The sequence below is a fragment of the Podarcis muralis genome, chromosome 7 (genome assembly GCF_964188315.1).
Source record: "Podarcis muralis chromosome 7, rPodMur119.hap1.1, whole genome shotgun sequence".
In the NCBI taxonomy this organism is placed as follows: domain Eukaryota; kingdom Metazoa; phylum Chordata; class Lepidosauria; order Squamata; family Lacertidae; genus Podarcis; species Podarcis muralis.
This window is the reverse complement of record NC_135661.1, coordinates 30,021,452-30,038,818: the sequence shown is the minus strand read 5'-3', so window position 1 is coordinate 30,038,818 and position 17,367 is coordinate 30,021,452. Positions and strand designations below refer to the sequence as shown.

Below are 17,367 nucleotides of genomic sequence, written 5' to 3'. Positions count from 1 at the left end.
TCCAACCAATGTAGGGAGTCTCACATTTCATTCATAAGCTGGAGGCCTTCTGCTAGGGACTCGATATTCCCAGACCCATTATAACAAATTAAAATTCAGACCAAAAGCACTTGAAAGTTGCCATGCAGAGTCCAATTCTGCTGCCATTTTCTGTGCACACACAAGAATCTTGGCTGATAAACTGCATTTATTCTGGGAAGGTGAGCTACTGAGGATCTGGCAAACATTGGTATCCTGCCCAGGCCCTCTACTGAAACAGAGAAAGGAATGCATGACCCCTGTGTGTTAGGGGAACATGTAGTCCTTTGATTGCTGTTGGAATTCAGCTCTCACTAGCCCGCCAGCACAGCCAATGCTCAGGACTAATGGGAGCTGGGGTCCAGCAACAGTTTGGAGGGCCACGGGCTAGTTAGTCATCCAAGTGACAAAGCCTTGCCCCAGCAGAGGAAACACTCACTTTTGCCAGCATTCAGCTCCCAAATCGATCATAATTCACTCATCTATTGACAGCTTTAATTCAAACTTGTCATTTTGTTTGCTCTCAGGAACATCCCATTTCTGAAAAGCTCTGCCATTTCCTTGGGGAGGGGGTAGGAACACTCCACAACCAGTTACTCAATATGCGCTTCTTTGTATTTGGTAAGAACGGGGGCTCTACCAGATGGACAGCAGCCTGTCCTCCACCAGAATAGAATGGGTTCCCCCTAGTTAAGTGATGGCCAAACTTGGCCCTCCAGCTGTTTCGGGACTACAACTCCCATCATCCCTAGCTAACAGGACCAGTGGTCAGGGATGATGGGAATTGTAGTCCCAAAACAGCTAGAGGGCCAAGTTTGTCCATCACTGCCTAGCACATTTGAACATCATTCCCTCAAATCATTGCATTTAGGAAGGGCTTACTTCCTGAATGTGACAGCTTTGTCAACATACAGGCAGGCTCTGAATATGCAAGGTAACATTGGAAGTTGGGCAACTGGTAAATTTTCTAGAATTTTATTTTTTTTAAAAAAAGAACAGTTCCACTGACAAAGTTCCTTTTTACAATTTGCAACAAAGCCTGGCTGATCGTGACACTGTAGATTTTCAACGGAAATTCATGAAACTGGTTTGTTTGGGTGCAACATGTGGATTATGAACGGAAAAAAATGGGGGGGGGGAAGGTATCCCAAAGCAATAGAAATTTGGGGGGGGGGTTGCATTTCTAAATTTCCAAGGTGCATTGGTCATGCTGTGCCATCTTCTTGGCTTGTCCGATGGGCTTTTGTTGCTGCCTCCTCAAATAACCCCCTTTCCTCCCAACTCAGCATCAGCAGCCACAGGAGTTTCTTTCAGCTCCACATTAATAATAAAGGTTGCTATCAAGGCATGAGATAAAGCAACCTCCTTCTCCAACTGCTGAATATGCATTTAAAGAAACCAGTTGATACTTTGTTAAGAGCTAGGGAAACTCTTCCAGAGTGCTAGAACTTATTGGCAAGTATGAGCCCCGCGTGAAAAAAGGCTATTTCCAAAATCATCTACAATGACTCCACCCCCACCACAAGCCTACAATGTTTGCAGCTGGTGCTGAGCCTGCACAAACCAAATGATGCAGTATGCCAAAGGGAGGAAAGCCTGCTTGAGGATTAAGAGAGTCGAGTTTCCCAATACAGGGAATCACCTCACATACCAACACCTGGATACAACAAAGATGCACCTGAAGCTGGCAAGTTTGCACCAAGCTCAAGACTTCAAGAATTGAAAAGGCCTGGTATAAGTATGTCCCAAAAGCCCCAACATCTCAAATTCCTTGTTAATTTGGCCCCATTTATCTGTGTTCTGATTTGTGATGGCAGGTTCCAACCCCCCCCCCCCCCATTTTTCAGAGCCTTTTGTATTAATACCCAACTAGTCCTTTATTCCAGGTGGTTTAATTTCGGCACTATGTGTACATCAGACTCACAACACATTAATGTCTGGGGTTTTGAGAAAACATGTCCTCCTCTGAGCTTCTGAAACGATTTATGTGGAGAGGGTGGGGAGGATCAGTTAAATTATAAACACACCACACCAGGCAATTCTTAAGACCTTTATTAAGAGATGCTTGCAGTTTGACTTGAAAAAATCAGGTGTATATTTCATACAAATTAAAAATGAGGTTCTTAAAAATCCGAACTGACCAGATATGAAACAATTTAAAAACCTTTAAAGGTGTATTGAGAAAAAACAGGCCTTTAAAAAACATGTTTGTCGCTCCAAAAAGGAGACCACTTTAGGTAAAAATAATAAAAATCCCATGCTGCATAGATAATGCAGAGAGTTCGAGTTATCTGGTCAACAGCAAAAAGCAAGCACTTAAGGTCTTCAGTTCCAATTCTTCTGCTCATTTCTTATTGCTGGAATTTCATATTCTCTTTAAAATTTCATATTCTCTCTTCTTTGATGACTAAACTGTAAAGAGAAAAACAAGAAGTCGCCTTACCATACTGGGTAAAACCCAAACCCCACAAGAGTAGGTCCACAGATGGCCTCTGGGCTCCACTTACACACCACCACCACATAGTGCAACATCTCGGCTGCACAACCAAACCTAGGCATCATGCATAACACTCTTTGGACTACAATGGGGAACTTACAGGGTGGTATGCTCCTCCAGCACTGAAGTGCTCCTTGTGCATATATAAAAGGAGACTGCCTGGGAACACAGTTCTAACCTATCCATCTTGCCAGGCTACTTTTCTATGTGCAGGATTTCTGTTCTAACTGGCGAAGAATGCAATCATGCCATTCACCACTTGAAGGCTATAGTGGTTCAATCCAGACTCAAGTTACTGCCCTTAACTGTGGAGAGACAGAAACTAGGGCTGTGATTCAGCCTCAGACAGGACATGTGGTTTGGCAGCTCTCCAAGGGCCAGGATTCAGGAATCTTAACCCACTACTGACTGCTTCTTGGAAGCCTCATTGAGACTCAGTACCATCTAAACATGAACTCAAGAAAGTTGCTTGAAGGAAATCCTGTTAAAGCCTTTGGGATGAACTTCCAAACATTTATTTCAAAGGGCTTGTGTAAGGATTATCTTGTAAGCCTTCCTAAAAAGACCACAAGCTGTCCAATGGTAGTGCCCCCAAGAGTTTCTGGCTGATTTCCCATAAATTTTGTCTTTCCATGTTTGACCTCTAGAAAACTAGAGGGAAGGCCTGCAACTGTCTCCTGTTGTGAGTACCACAGAAGGTTACTGCTTGGCCTTGCCAGTTCAAAACACTTCATATCAGCTGTAGGACGTCCTTTCTGTGGTCTCTCACCCTTCCCAATTTCACCCAAAGTGACAATGAACATCTACCTGTCAAGGTGAAAACTGTTCTACATGTTGTAGGCAAAAATTACGACTTTGCCTGACCGTACACACAGCTCTTCTAGTCTTCACAGTGCAGTGAGCCCCCTTCTGGGCTATTCACTTAACCTCTGCTTGACCAAGGTTTCTAAAAGACCAACTCAGATATTCACAATTTAGACTGCATTGGACTCCTTTCACATGGCATCTTAAAACAGCTGGGGGATCACTACCACCCCAAGCCCCTTTTTGTTTTGCTTACTACCCAATGAATTCAAAATCTCATTTACACCTTTGTGTACAGTGGTGCCCCGCAAGACGAAAAACCCGCTAGACGAAAGGGTTTTCCGTTTGCGATGTGCTTCGCAAGACGAATTTCCCTATGGGCTTGCTTCACAAGACGAAAACGTCTTGCGAGTCTCGCCATTCCCCCCCCCCGCTCCCCCCTTTTCCTAAGCTGCTAAGCCACTAATAGCCTTTTAGCAGCTTAGCCGCTAATCCTTTAATAAGCCGCTAAGCCGCTAAACGCGCTAATCCTCTTAGCCGCTAATGGGGTTGCTTCGCAAGACGAAACCGCTAGACGAAGAGAATCGCGGAACGGATTCTTTTCGTCTTGCGAGGCACCACTGTACTGTGGTTGGTCCTAAGGGCTTACTTATGAGCTGCATTGTGTTTTTATCACCACTTCCAATTCATTTAAGCAGGATTCAAGCACCTATCTAAGGGCAACTTCAACATTCCTGCCAGCTGCCTACTAAACAGGGCTCTGGACCCATTTTCCCCTCTCTCCTGGTGGGAATTGCAGCCCACGTACCCGGATGATGGTAGAGATGGTAAGCCGGCGTTTACTCAGCCCCGCCCTGCTCGGCCTCGGGAGCGGACGTGTTCTCAGCTGATGGTTCGGCTGCCTTTGTCTCTTTGCCATCTTGTGGTTTAGGGTTTTCTGGGCGTCTGCGTCGGTAATTGAAGTTACGGCGATACCGACGTTGAGGTGGCTGCTGACCCTGGGCCTCATCACCCTGGTTCTCTTTGTCTTCTTCATTGCCTTCCTCCCTGGGCTGTCGTTGGCGAGGAGGACCCCTGAAAAGTGCAGCAAAGCTGTGAGCATCTTACTCCCACTTCTAGGGGCAAAAGCATTTAAAGCGCCAGAGGGCGGGACCTGCTCTCTGAGGGAACTCACCTGCGATAGCGTGGTCTGTAACCCCGATACACGTTCTGTCTGACAGGTCTGCCTTGTTCTCCTGCACCCTGGTTGTCAGCACCCTGGAAGATGGAAGAGGTGATAAAATGGATTGTGGTTTGCATTTAGGAAAAATCCCGCCCTAGGCAAACTGCAGTAAAAAAGTAATTCATTTTAATATGTAACAAATTCTGAATTTGACTCACACCAAGATTAAACTGATTTTTATTTTTTTTAGGGTCAACTCAGTTTAATAGAAATAAAGCTGTAATACTTGGCTTCACTGGGAGGAAAGAAAAATGCCAAAATGTTGCGACTTGCAAGAAGCACAGTGTTACCTGCTGGTTTGGCAGGTATAACTTAAGAATACAGAGACCACCTGAATTTCAAACAGGCCAGTGCACAAAAGGCAGGTCTACTGGCTTCTGGGCCTGGGTATGTTCACTACTGGCAAGGAATCCCATTATTCAGGCTAGAGCTTCATGTTTTCAAACCTGGCTCACAAGAAATATTCGTTAGTAAAACTTACCTCCACTATCTCGCCTTGCACAGGAGCATTGGAATACTGTGGCCGCCGGCCGTAGGGCCGACGCATGTAGTAAGGTGGATACCGCCTCCTGCGGTAGGGGCGGCGCTGTTGGGATTGGCCTTCCGGGAGGCTCTCTGACCCCTCGTTCTTTTCCCCACTCTCACTGTTTTGGTAATTTTGCTGGTAGTTGCGTGGAGGACCTCGACGCCGTGGATATCGTCTGTACTGGTTACGGTCTGCTGCATATTTACTGCCTTGCACTGGAACGCCACCAGGACCTGTAACGTTGGCTGCCTCTGCTCCCTAAAAATAGCCATCAAGAGACAACATGAGCAAGTGTCAGCTGCGCCAGCACAAGCACAGAGAAACCTCCCTGCTGCACCCCAGACAGAAGGAAGCTGCTGGCCTTCACTTGCGCAGCAGCTGAGATCCAAAGAGAAGGAAAGCCCCAGAGTCAGTCCAGGACAGTCACCTCACCTTTTCTCCTTCAACCACATCAAACTCCACAGTCTCTCCATCTCCTACACTGCGAAGGTACTTCCTGGGGTTATTCTTCTTTATAGCAGTCTGATGAAAAAACATTTCAGATTTAGACTTGTAGACATGTTGTGAACTGCCCTGAGATCTATGGGTGGTTCACAAATTTAATAAATAATAAATTTTAAAAGTGCAAGTTTTCTAGATTAGTGAAATACCCATGAAAGACCAACAGCGGATGTATATGCTGCAAGATTGAACATATAGAAGGAGCCATCAAATGTGTGGTAGGTCCCCTCCCAGCAACCTCTCCAGGGTAACCTTGGGAGTAACTATGTGCCACAAAGACTTTGCAGTCATGCCAGAGATGCATAGGAAGTACATTCTGATTTACTACGTCCCTTCTAGCCCTAACTTTCTATCCCAAAGACATTAACAAGAAAAAAAATTAACTGGTGTTTCCTTCCAGAAGTCCATGTAATTCAGGGCAATCAGTGTAAAAACGCACATGAGTGTCATGAGCTAGTCTTTCTCTAACTAATAGAACAAATTCTGTCTTTTTGAGTGGCAGAAGCTTTAATTCTCAGCCACTCATGTGATCACACTCTATTAAACTGACCTTCATAGTTTTGCTTACCAAACACTTTTCAGTGTCAATAGTAACAGCTGCACTAGGAGCAAAGTTAAATAGTGCTGACAACATATTCCTGGTACCCTGCTTCTGAATAAGCAAGCACCACTAACCCCATTTGCAACTAACAACCCTAATGCCCAATTCTTAAGAAACAGAACTACACCAGGGGAAAGAAGAAGTTGTTTCTCATAGGGCTTTCATCCATTTAGGCCTCCCAGCAAGGAAGCCATCAGACAACCCAGGGAAGGGAAATTTATCCCAAATAGAAATCAAAGAATCACAGAATCATATAGCTGGAAGGGACCCCAAGGGTCATCAAGTCCAACCCCCTGCAATGCAGGAGGACCTTCCTTAATCAGACACCAGAGAATGATACATACTTTTTGAAACTGAATTAAGAGTCCTTGAATTGAGAATAAGACATTTGTCTTTAGCTCCATCCACTCCTCCTGAACGAAAACTGAGCACTAAATCATATTAATTTAACAACTGAATCAAAGCCAAAAATTAGTTACTGCTCCCCAGCCACTCTTATCAAGTTCAAAATGTTCCTCCCGGGCTTTTCTGAGGGAAAGGCCAGTAGGGAAAGCAATTGATTGGCTGCTGCTATTGGAAGGGCTCTGTGCACCTCCAGCAGTGATGACAGTCCCCTGACTGCTGGTCTTTCCAATGAAAAAGTTTGGCAAGGAAGACATGAAGGCACCCTGAGCGCCTTTCAGCAGCTAGCTCTAACTCTCCCCCCACCAAACATTCCTGCTTCATAGCAGGAAACGCTGGTGTTTGCTGGGGCTTTGCTGATTTGGAACCCACAGCCTTCCTCTGCGTGGGGAGAGCCATAAAAGCAGTGGGGCAATCTCTGCCCAGCTTCAAAGCTGGGAGGGTGGCTCTCTGCTGAACAATGGATGGCCTCACACTTGCTACTGCAGATAGAGCAGGGGTCACCAACCTAAGGCCCATGGGCAGGAAATCGCGTCTGTGCATGCACAGATGCCGAAAATCATGTCTGCACAGACACCAAAAATCATGTGTTAACAACTGCGCGCAAGCACGCTCATGTAATCTGGCCCACGGAGGGATCTCCACGGGACTGATCCGGCCCAGACAAGATAAACCTTGCCGACCCCTGAGCTAGAGGAAACTTGTGCAGTGGGCAATGTTTCCTTCTCTTTTATCACTCTGCTTTGCCCCACCCCCAGAAAAATATTCATATTTGACAAATTATCATCCTGGTTCTTTGTTTACAGAGAAAAGTATGCTTAAGGAGAAGGATTCAGCTAACTGGTCCTGAGAAGACCAGGAGGAGAAGGGGATTGTTCCATCTGGCAAACTGAAAAGCATTGGCTGAACAGAACAGCTGCTGCAGTGCTACACTGAATTCTTCCCAATGTGTCTGGCAGAGGCACCCAAGCAGCACCATTAATTTTTCAAGTGGAGACCAGGTCATATAAATGACAGCCATTGGTGTACAGGAAAAAGCAGGCGTCCCCAAAAAGGTTGGCACCCAACCAATATGAAGTCCCCAAAGGCCTGTGAGTGCAAGGATAGATGATAAGAACAAGAATACTTTCGCTATTTTTTTTTAAAAAAACCTTAACAGTACCTAATAACCCAATTAGACAGAACGAAAAGTAGGCATAAGCCATTGTGGACCTTGTGGGACGCAAAAGCAAAGGTAAGGTAGCAAAGGGATAAAGACCAACCGAGGACAAGCAGGACATAGGTGGGCTGCAGGGAAGTCCTGACCACTTAGGCACTGCAGGCAAAGAACAGAGGGAAGAACACCACAATGAAGAGAGAAGGGCCATGAGATGCCAGGTAGGCAAACAGGCACAGTGTGTTGAGCATTCATGGGCTCTTAAGATTGGGTTTTGGCTACCTTATGTCAACTGGTTTCCCCTATAAAGAATTCCACACTTCATAACTACAGTTCTGAGGCAACACTGACTTCTCCCAAGAGCAACAGAACTGATACTTTTCCACCCCTTTCAGCTAATGCACAAAGTGTATCATTTCATCAAAATCCAGCATATCTTGTTATACAAGGAAACAGCCTCACCTGGTGGACAAACACATCTTCCTTGGTGTCATTCCTGTAAAACAAGGAGTTTCATATTCAGAAAACATGACACAAAAACCCAGCATTTTCCAGGAAGGAGTGGCACTCAATTTTGGACGGAGGCCAGCCTGTAGCATTGGGGGACTGCCAAGGAACAACACATATCACTCCTCACTCCACACCCATCACTTTCTTGTGCTAAAAATACTGGGAGTGTATTAACTTGGAAGTTTCGTATTTCTTTTTGCGGACTCTTGCAATTCTGGCTACAATGATCAAGCAGGTGTAAGTTGAAAGTTTGCCAAAATGCCTTTTTAGACAAATGACAGACCTTTCCTGCAGAAACGTTTTCATTAATATTTGATTTACAAACACTCTCACACTGGAACACAAACATTAAAGGAATATTCCAATATATGCCTTATTATTCTATTATATTTTTACTTCCTAAATAGGGATTATTCTACTTTCTCAGTAGAGATTAAAAAAGAACAAATAAAAGCAGGTAGGGTTTCTACATGTCTCAAAGCACCAAGTATAGTCATCAACCCTTCCCCTATCCTGCAGTCACAGAGCTGTACAGGAGGGATTACAGGATGTAAACACAGTCACTGCCAGAAGACTTTCCTACCACACTGTATTGCAACAGCAGAATGAACTAGGTGGAGTTTATGACTGGACACGGGTGGGGCTACAAGTAGGACAAAGATTTTCAAGCGTGATGTGGATAAATACAATGACTTTGTACAGAGAGTGATTTCTGATCAGGTGTATCAACTACACAAGGAAATTACATGCCAACATTAATTCATAGAATTACAGAATTGTAGAGTTGGAAGGGACACCAATGATCCTGTAGTCCAACTACCTGCAATGGGGAATCACAACTTTAACATCCTTGACAGATGCTTAAAAACATCCAATGAAGGAAAGTCCACCACCTTTTGAGGAAGTCTGTTCCATTGTCAAACAACTCTTCCTAATGTTTAGTTGGAAACTCCTTTCTTGTAACTTGAACCCATTGTTTCCAATCCTACCCTCTGGAGCAGAAGGAAACGAGCCTGCTCCATTTTCCATGTGACAGCCCCTTAGAAATTTGAAGATTGCTATAACTCCTCTCTTTAGCCTGGTAAACGCACCCAACTCCCTCAACTATTCCCCATAAGGCTTTGTTTCTAGACCCTGGACCATCTCAGTTGCCCTACTCCATATATGTTGCAGCTTGTCAATATCCTTATTAAATTACAGTACCTAGAACTGGACATAGTATTCCAGGTGTGGTATGACCAAGGCAGAATAGAGCAGTACTAGGACTTCCCTTGATCTGGACAGTGGGCATCTACTGATGCAGCCTAGAAAAGAACCAGCCCCCCCCCCTTTTTTGCTGCTGCATCACATTGCTGATTCATGTTAAGACCCCTAGATCCTTTACATAAGTGGCTGGGTATAAATAATAAATTATTATTACTATTATAAAAAATATAATAAAACACTGTTGGAAAGCCAGGAGACCCCCATCGTATATTTGTGCACCTAGTTATTCCTTCCCAAGTGCAGAACATTACATTAGTCCCTACTGAAAATCATTTTTTAGTTTTTGCCCAGTTTTCCAATCTGATAACCCTGATTCTATCTTCTGCAGTATTAGCTACCCTTCCCAGTTTGGTGTCATCTGCAAATTTGATGAGCACCCCCTCGATATCTTTATCCATATTGTTTATAAAGATGTTGAGCAATACTAGTCCCAGGACAGAACCCTGTGGCACCCCACTTTTTACAGGATAATGAGGAACCATTAGTGAGCACTCATTTGGTTTGGCCCATCAACCAGGAGCTGTCTCATTTCAACTGCCATTTCCTGAAATAACTCATAGCGCCTTTAAGACCTGTGCATGGCCCCTTTTGCCACACTGCACATGTAATATCACGGCCCTGCCAAGTCATATTCAGAAGTACATGACTGATGGAGCCTATCTCAATATCTACCAAGGCCCATTTCAGTCCTGCCTACTAAGACCCTCAACTGATTGGCCTGAGGTAAACCAGACCCACCTGTATAGAGGCCAAACATACTAGAATAACCACTGGTTCATACATGACTGCTATTGAAACACTACAAAAAGTGCTGCCAGCTGTAGTGATGTGGAGAAATGTCCCCAAAGAGGCAGCAACAGCCGCCCTGCCTTTGCACTTAATTGCAGCCATGGCATAAGAAAAAGCAAGAGGAAAACTAATCGAATTCCATATAAACTGAAGTCACACTAATCTAAGGCCTTAATATAGATCAATGCCATTCACAAGACAGATCTACATATGGCAGGCAATGCAGCAGGGCACCTACATGGACAATCTGCCAGAAGGTACATGTATGGCAGAGGTGGAGGAACCATTTAAGCTTTTTATTGTTTTTTAATTACCTATATGCTTTTCATTTGCCATGTACTTTAGAGAAGCCCCTGGGGCATTTCTCTGGGTTAGGCATAATGACCAGGAATCTAATTAACATAGTTTACTCAAACCTGGTTTGAAAAACAACCCAAGGTAGACCCAACCCAAGGCAGACAGCTAGCAGCACTTTATTTTAAGTGTGTATGTTATACACACACTCTGTAAGAACATCTGTAGATAAAAATCAACTACCCTGTATGACCAGGGGATTTGGTTTGCTGTGTGCTCCTTTGGCCAATGAGCAGGAACCGTATGACTATTATCACTGTGGACAGTCCTCACCAGCCTTTATAGATCTTTGGACTTGCCTTTCACTCTCATTTCTGATTTCCTTATTGAGACTGAGGGACCCCAAAATGAACAAAACCACCACATGGTATTTTACTAGCCTTCAGTCAAGTATAATCATTTCCTAAATCTGGCTGTCTCTGTTACAGTATGCTTGTTGAGTCATGCTCAGTTTAGTTCTAGCACTCTCTAGAAGTTCTGCTGTCTCAACTGCTCTTTCTCATAGTTCACCTCCCTTTTTATACTTCTTGGCTCACATTTGATTTATTATGCCCCGTCTTCCTCTAATTTACATGTTGGAAGAACAGAAGTTACGAAGAACTGCCAAGGTACCATATTAAGGAAGCCATCTGTGAGTAAACATCTGCACATACAGATACTAAACCAGTGGTGGCCAAACTTGGCCCTCTGGCTGTTTTTGGACTACAACTCCCCATCATCCCTCGCCAACAGGACCAGGTCAGGGACTGTACTAAACCAATCCACTGAGATGTACAGCAAAGAAGCTGAAGCAGAGTGGAATCGGTATCATTAAGTCCTGTGCACAAATCTAGCTCAGCCTTCAGCCATCTGCTTTTGAACTACAAATCTCATCAACCCCAGCCAGCATGGTGCCATGATATGAGTTTTAATCCAAACAGCTGGAGGGCATCAAGCTGGGAAAGCCTGATCTAGCTTGATACTCAGAGGACAGCTTTAGAGTGAAAAGGCACATTTCACTAGCCTAAATCAGCTTTCAAAAAATGATCACATCCAGCCCCTTCTCACCTGTTGATGAAGCCATAGCCGTTCCTTACGTTGAACCATTTCACTGTCCCCAAAACCTTCGTTGCTACAAAAAAGAAAGAAAGAGTGACTGCAAGTTAAGATGTATGCTCCCCCTGCTCCCCCCCCTCTCTCTCTCACACACACAGACACTATGAGGGGCCATTCAAAAAGGTCTGAGCCACATATAGATGTTTATCACTGGACTGCAGCATCATGGCTGCTGCTCTCATGTACCAAAAGGTGAACTTTCCTGATGCCATGGGTCACACATGAGTAAAGAAGCTTGTTGCCTTAGCCATGAGTTCAGTTTTGTGGCCTCAGGCAAGGTACCCTCAACCCTCTCACCTGCAATAAGGGATCTTTATTGAGATAATTTTGTACTGTACTGCATTTGCACACACATATAGTGCAATTACATATGTGTGTGTGTACACACACTATATATGTGCGTTTATAATTAAAAACAAATTTATAATTAAAATATAGAATTTATAATTAAAATATGATGTATTTCAATCTATTTGAAAACATGAAAGGAAATGAAGATAAGACACCGTCAATATTAAAAGAACTTCACAAAACATGCAGCCCGTTCCTATACATTCACTATACTATACCCATTCAATAAGGTAGATGTATGACTGCAGCTTTCAGATTTTTTTAAAAAAAGATATATATAATTTAAACAAACTTTAACAGTTTTTTTAAAGGCTTTAAGTTGCAGGAATGAAACTTCAAAACTGACTCCAATGGGCCTTGTGACATCCCAAAGTCCTGAATCAAGGGATGAGCAATCAAATCATGTGCACATTTCTGTCAATTTGCCAACTAGCCCCCAAAAATAACAGCAGCAAAGCAGAGCCTGGCCTGCTCTTGTGCACTGAAAAGCCATTTGATATGTGGAAAACAGATGCAGCTTTTCACAAGGAAAGGAGCATGATTCACCCGCACACCAAATGGCTATTTAAAAATGGACAAATAAAGGGGAAGGGGAGACTCAAAAGATGACAACCTGCTAATGGACAGTGGCATGGGAAATGCTACTGTCATTGGTGGTTTTTTTGTAAAAAGATGGATGTAGCTGAGCACATACTTTAGCATGCAAAAGGTCAAATAATTGATCTCAAGCATCTACAGCTAGGGCAGAAAAAGTCTCCATTCTGAAACCAGGCAGAGCTGCTATCAGTCAGCAGATTAATATTGAGCTCAGTGTAATTCAGTGTAAGGCAGTTCTTCCTACTCACACTTTAATGGCAAAACACACCTTTTGAAGCTGGAAGGTCTCATGTTCAAACTCCAGCATCTCCAGGTGAGGCTGGGAACATCTACTGCCCCAAACCCTGGAGACCTGCTTCCAGTCAGTGTAGTCCATTCTGAACTGCATGACCCAAAAGTCATGGGAAGAGGCAGCTTACTATAGCCCTATAACCCTCAACCTGAATCTACTCCCCATCCCTGATTAAGGTAATTTTTTTAAATATTAAAACTGGCACTCCAGTAAATAAAACAAGCAAATTTAATCAAAACTTGCAGTAATAAACTATCAATTAGTTATATACACAAGCACACACACTCTCCCCTCAGCTGTCACACGGTGGTAACCATTCCAGCAGTGGGGAAACTGAGAAGCAGAGTTCACTCAATCAGCTCTGCCGTGACAGGCCTGTGGCACCATGCCTCCTCTCCCCTCAACTGTCACCTAGGGGCAGCCATTCCATTAGGCTGCCCCAGTGGGAAGAACAGGAAGCAGGGCTCATTCCACTAGCTTTGCTGGAGGCCCAGCTTCCTCAAACACCTCCTGCCCCGGTACTGGTGCCTAAATTTAGATTCCCCCCCCTTCCCTTGTGTATCATTTTTTTAAAAAACTGTAAGCCTGCGGGGCAGGGACTGCCTTGATTTGATTGTATGTAAGCAGCTCTGGAAGTCTTTTTGGCCCAAGAGCATGGTATTAAAATGTACCCAAAATTCAACTACATGAAACATCACAGCTACTGCTCAGAGAACAATCTGCGGCTCATAGCATCAATAACCGGGATTAATGGAGAGCAGGGAGGGGGGGCTCCCCCATTGCAATCACACAAAGGCTGCGCGCGTGGCGGACATCTTGCGCCGTCTTCTCGGCCACGCCCCCTCCCACACGCACGCACGAGCCGCTTGCCTTCCCTTTCCCCACCAACATTCTTTCCGCGCAGGCGCGCTAAGGAGAGGGAGCGCGAGGCAAGGCGCCTCAACGGCCGGGGCACGCGCTCGGACCTGAAGGGAGGAGGGGGGAGTCTTATTAGAATATGAGGAACTAGGGGAGGAATAAAAAGCCTCAACGCGGCCAGCCAATCCAGGAGGGGAGAACGGAACGGAGGCGGAGACAAGGAAAGGCACGAGCGCGAGCAACCAGCCCACCCTCAGCCAATCATCGAGGCGGGAAATGGAACGTGAGTGAGGAGTCGGGAGGGGGGAGAGTAGGGGATAAAAAGCGCGCGCGGGAGAGGAAGGGGGACAGAAGCCCACGGAGCTAGCCCAGTCTGTCAGTGGCTCAGCCGCGCCCCCGTTAGCACACGCGCGCGCGCGCCCGCAGGCCCCGCCCACCCTCCCCTCCTCTTTCGCTCCCTCTTTCCCCCGCCCGTCGTCCCTCACACGCTCCTTCCCTCCCTCTTTTTTTCCGAGCCCCCAGCCTCACCGATGACCTTCTTGTCCCCGCCGGCGGGGGGCGCCGCCGAGCCCAGGCCGCCGCCGTTGGATCCGTTGCCGCCGCCACCGCCTCCTCCGCTGCCGCCGCCGTTCCCGGGCTTGGCGTCCGGGGCGACGACGATGGCGGTTGTGGGGGACGGGGGTGCGGGCGCCGCCAGGGGGGCCGCCGCAGGCGCCGCCGCCGCTGGTAGAGGGGCGGCTGTGGCTGTGGCGGCTGCGGCGGTGGGCGACTGGGTCTCGGCCTCGCTGCTCATGGCGGCGCCGGTGTCTGTCGGCGGACGGTGGTGGTGACTGGCTTTCGCAGCAGCTGCAGCAGCGCCGCCTCCCGCGCGGTGTTGATGGTGACTCGGGGGCCGGCCGTTGGCGGGGGGGGGGCTGCTCCCTTGCTCCGGGCTTGCTGGGCTCCGCTCTCCGCTCCCGATACCGATCGAACTGGCCACAATGGCGGCGCGCACTCGCTAGCCACCCCGCAGGCGCCGCCCACCGTGCGGCGCCTATTGGGCGCCGGATTCCGTCAGTCAGTTGCCGCGCCTAGCGATTGGGGTGTCGAGGCGCGCCTGAACGTTCGGGCCTATTACATTGGCCTCGGGAGCCCGTCTGTCAGAAGCTGCGCGCGGCCATTGGCTGAGCTCCAGTCCTCTTTTCCTCCCTCCTCCTCTGAGAAAAGAGTAGATAGGTTGTAACATGCGCTTGCTTGCCTCGCACAGTCTGCCAGTCGATGGGTTTCGGGTGGTGATTGGGCGAGAGCGCTCCCTTTTCCTGCCCCTCCCTTTTGGGGAAAGGCACAGTCAGGAAGTGCCCTTTCCTAACCCTACATGGGGACCATGTGGCCGAGGGAACCTAGGTCCCCTTGCCTTGTGGGTCCGCTGCCGCCCTTCCCCGATCAAGGCCTATACATTCTTTGCCCATGCGCCCACGTTTACTCAGAAGTCCCATGTGGTTTAGTGAGACTCCCAAGTAAGTGTGCACAAGATCGTGGCCTCTTGTCGCTCAGTGTGTTTACTCAGCCATCGTTATTTTCACAGGGGCTTGCCGCTCGGGTAAATGTGGCAGAACAGCGGTGGGGAACCGGTTTCGAAGACCAAAGGCTTCCTTCCCTCGCGGGCCAGCACCTAAGGGCCGCGTGGCAGGGGTGGGCGGAGCCGGGGCAATAGTGGGTGGAGCAACAGGTGCGACTCTTACCTTTGTATGGGAGGCTACTTCCAGTCACATATTTCCCTTCCTGATCCCACCCACGCATTGCTCGCCCCAGCAAGCAGCGCTCTTGCTATTCTGTAGCGTGCAGAAGTCTCCGAAAATGGTGTGGAGCTAGGATGGTGAAAAGGGCATGGGATGGGCAGAGTCCCAAGAACCAGGTAGTGGATAGCTACGATCTGTGGTTCTACACCCCAGAGCCTTAGGGCAGCTCCACACTAAACATTTTAAATACATTCAGTGCACATCTAAAGCACATGGAAGGACAGATCCTGAAGCTGAGGCTCCAATACTTTGGCCACCTCATGAGAAGAGAAGACTCCCTGGAAAAGACCCTGATGTTGGGAAAGATGGAGGGCACAAGGAGAAGGGGATGACAGAGGACGAGATGGCTGGACAGTGTTCTCAAAGCTACCAGCATAAGTTTGACCAAACTGTGGGAGGCAGTGGAAGACAGGAGTGCCTGGCGTGCTCTGGTCCACGGGGTCACGAAGAATCGGACACGACTAAACAACAACAAAAGCACATGGGTTTTCTCATGCTTTTTTCTGGGGGGATGCAGGGGTACACATACCCCTAAACATTTTTTAAGAAAAAAAGCACTGGTTTTCTCAAAGACCTTACAGAACTCTAGTTTTTCCCTCACAGAACTACCATTCCCAGCCCACTTAATTCTCAGGATTTTTGGGGGGAAATCATGTGCTTTAATTGTATACTGCGGATCTGCCCTTAGTCAGTGGCTAATAATAATTTTATTATTTGTACCCCAGTGCCTCTGATGGGCTTGTCCCAGCCACTCTGGGAGGCTTCCAGCAAATAGCACCAAACATTAAAAACTTCCCTATACAGGGTAGCCTTCAGATGCCTTCTAAAAGTTGTATATGTAGTTCTTTATCTCCTTGACATCCAATGGGAGGGCATTCCACAGGGAGGGCGCCACTGCGGAGAAGGCCCTCTGCCTGGTTCCCTTAACTTCTCTTCTCACAGAGGGAACCACCAGAAGGATTGCTATTTATTACTCTTCTAACTTGGAAGTAAACCCTGCTGTTTTCAATGGAGTTTTCTCATGCATCCAAAGCAGAATTACCTAAATGTAGTTCTTAATTGTGGGTATACTTGCATAGGATGGCCGCATGCAGATGAAAATGGCTTTATTTTCCCTAATGTGAGTGTTCTATTGCAATTGACTTCAATAAGGCTCGGAGCCTGATGTACACTTACCTGGAAGGGAGGCCCGCTTACCTCAGTGGAACTGACTAGTTAGTAGATAGACATGCATAGAATGACACTGTAAAACAACTCACTCCAGCACCTGAAAGACTTCCTCAGTTTTGTTTTACCTATCTGTCTATGACCTGGCTTATATAGTCAGAACATTTGTGCTATCTACACTGACAGTGAGTCTCCAGGGTTTCAGGCAAGCCATGTCTCTCAGCTCTGCCTGGGGTGATGGGGTATTGAACCCAAACCTTCTGCATGTAGAGCAGATGCTGGACCACTGTGCCTTCCACCACAAGAAGACTGGGACTGGAAGTGTTCACAAGCTCTGACCCAGCCTTAATGAGAAAACAGATGGGTTGGTTTGTTCAGCCTTACACCAAGGCCATCAACATCCTGTTAGAAACCAGAATTTTGTATAATCAATGACACGCAAAGCACCCCCATGTAGTTTTTACTCAGAACTAAGTCCAACTGTGTTCATGTATGATTTGAATCTGGTTCCCCAAGGTCCTGTTCTTTACTAACAATCCTTGAACATGCCTGGGAACTTTGTGTCCCTCCTTATTTGAACAAA

The 17,367-nt window shown here is 46.6% G+C and overlaps 1 protein-coding gene across 1 annotated transcript; it reads right to left on the bottom strand.

Moving 5' to 3' along the window:
* Window positions 1-2,055: 2,055 nt before the first annotated feature.
* YBX1 (Y-box binding protein 1) lies at window positions 2,056-14,822 on the bottom strand. The gene is made up of 8 exons (XM_028740405.2): window positions 14,368-14,822; window positions 11,694-11,757; window positions 8,190-8,223; window positions 5,500-5,589; window positions 5,023-5,325; window positions 4,494-4,576; window positions 4,128-4,393; window positions 2,056-2,430 (listed from the first exon to the last, which is right to left on the bottom strand). The coding sequence occupies exons 1-7, from the start codon at window positions 14,630-14,632 to the stop codon at window positions 4,159-4,161; spliced, it is 1,074 nt and encodes a 357-aa protein (XP_028596238.1). The 5' UTR covers window positions 14,633-14,822; the 3' UTR covers window positions 2,056-2,430; window positions 4,128-4,158.
* Window positions 14,823-17,367: the final 2,545 nt, after the last annotated feature.

Excerpts from the sequence above, each read along its gene's own strand:
- YBX1 (XM_028740405.2), bottom strand. The coding sequence starts at position 14,632 with ATGAGCAGCGAGGCCGAGACCCAGTCGCCCACCGCCGCAGCCGCCACA. Across the intron at positions 8,224-11,693 it reads GGCTATGGCTTCATCAACAG|GAATGACACCAAGGAAGATG; the intron begins GTGAGAAGGGGC and ends CTTGTTTTACAG. Across the intron at positions 5,326-5,499 it reads ATGTGGTTGAAGGAGAAAAG|GGAGCAGAGGCAGCCAACGT; the intron begins GTGAGGTGACTG and ends GGCTATTTTTAG.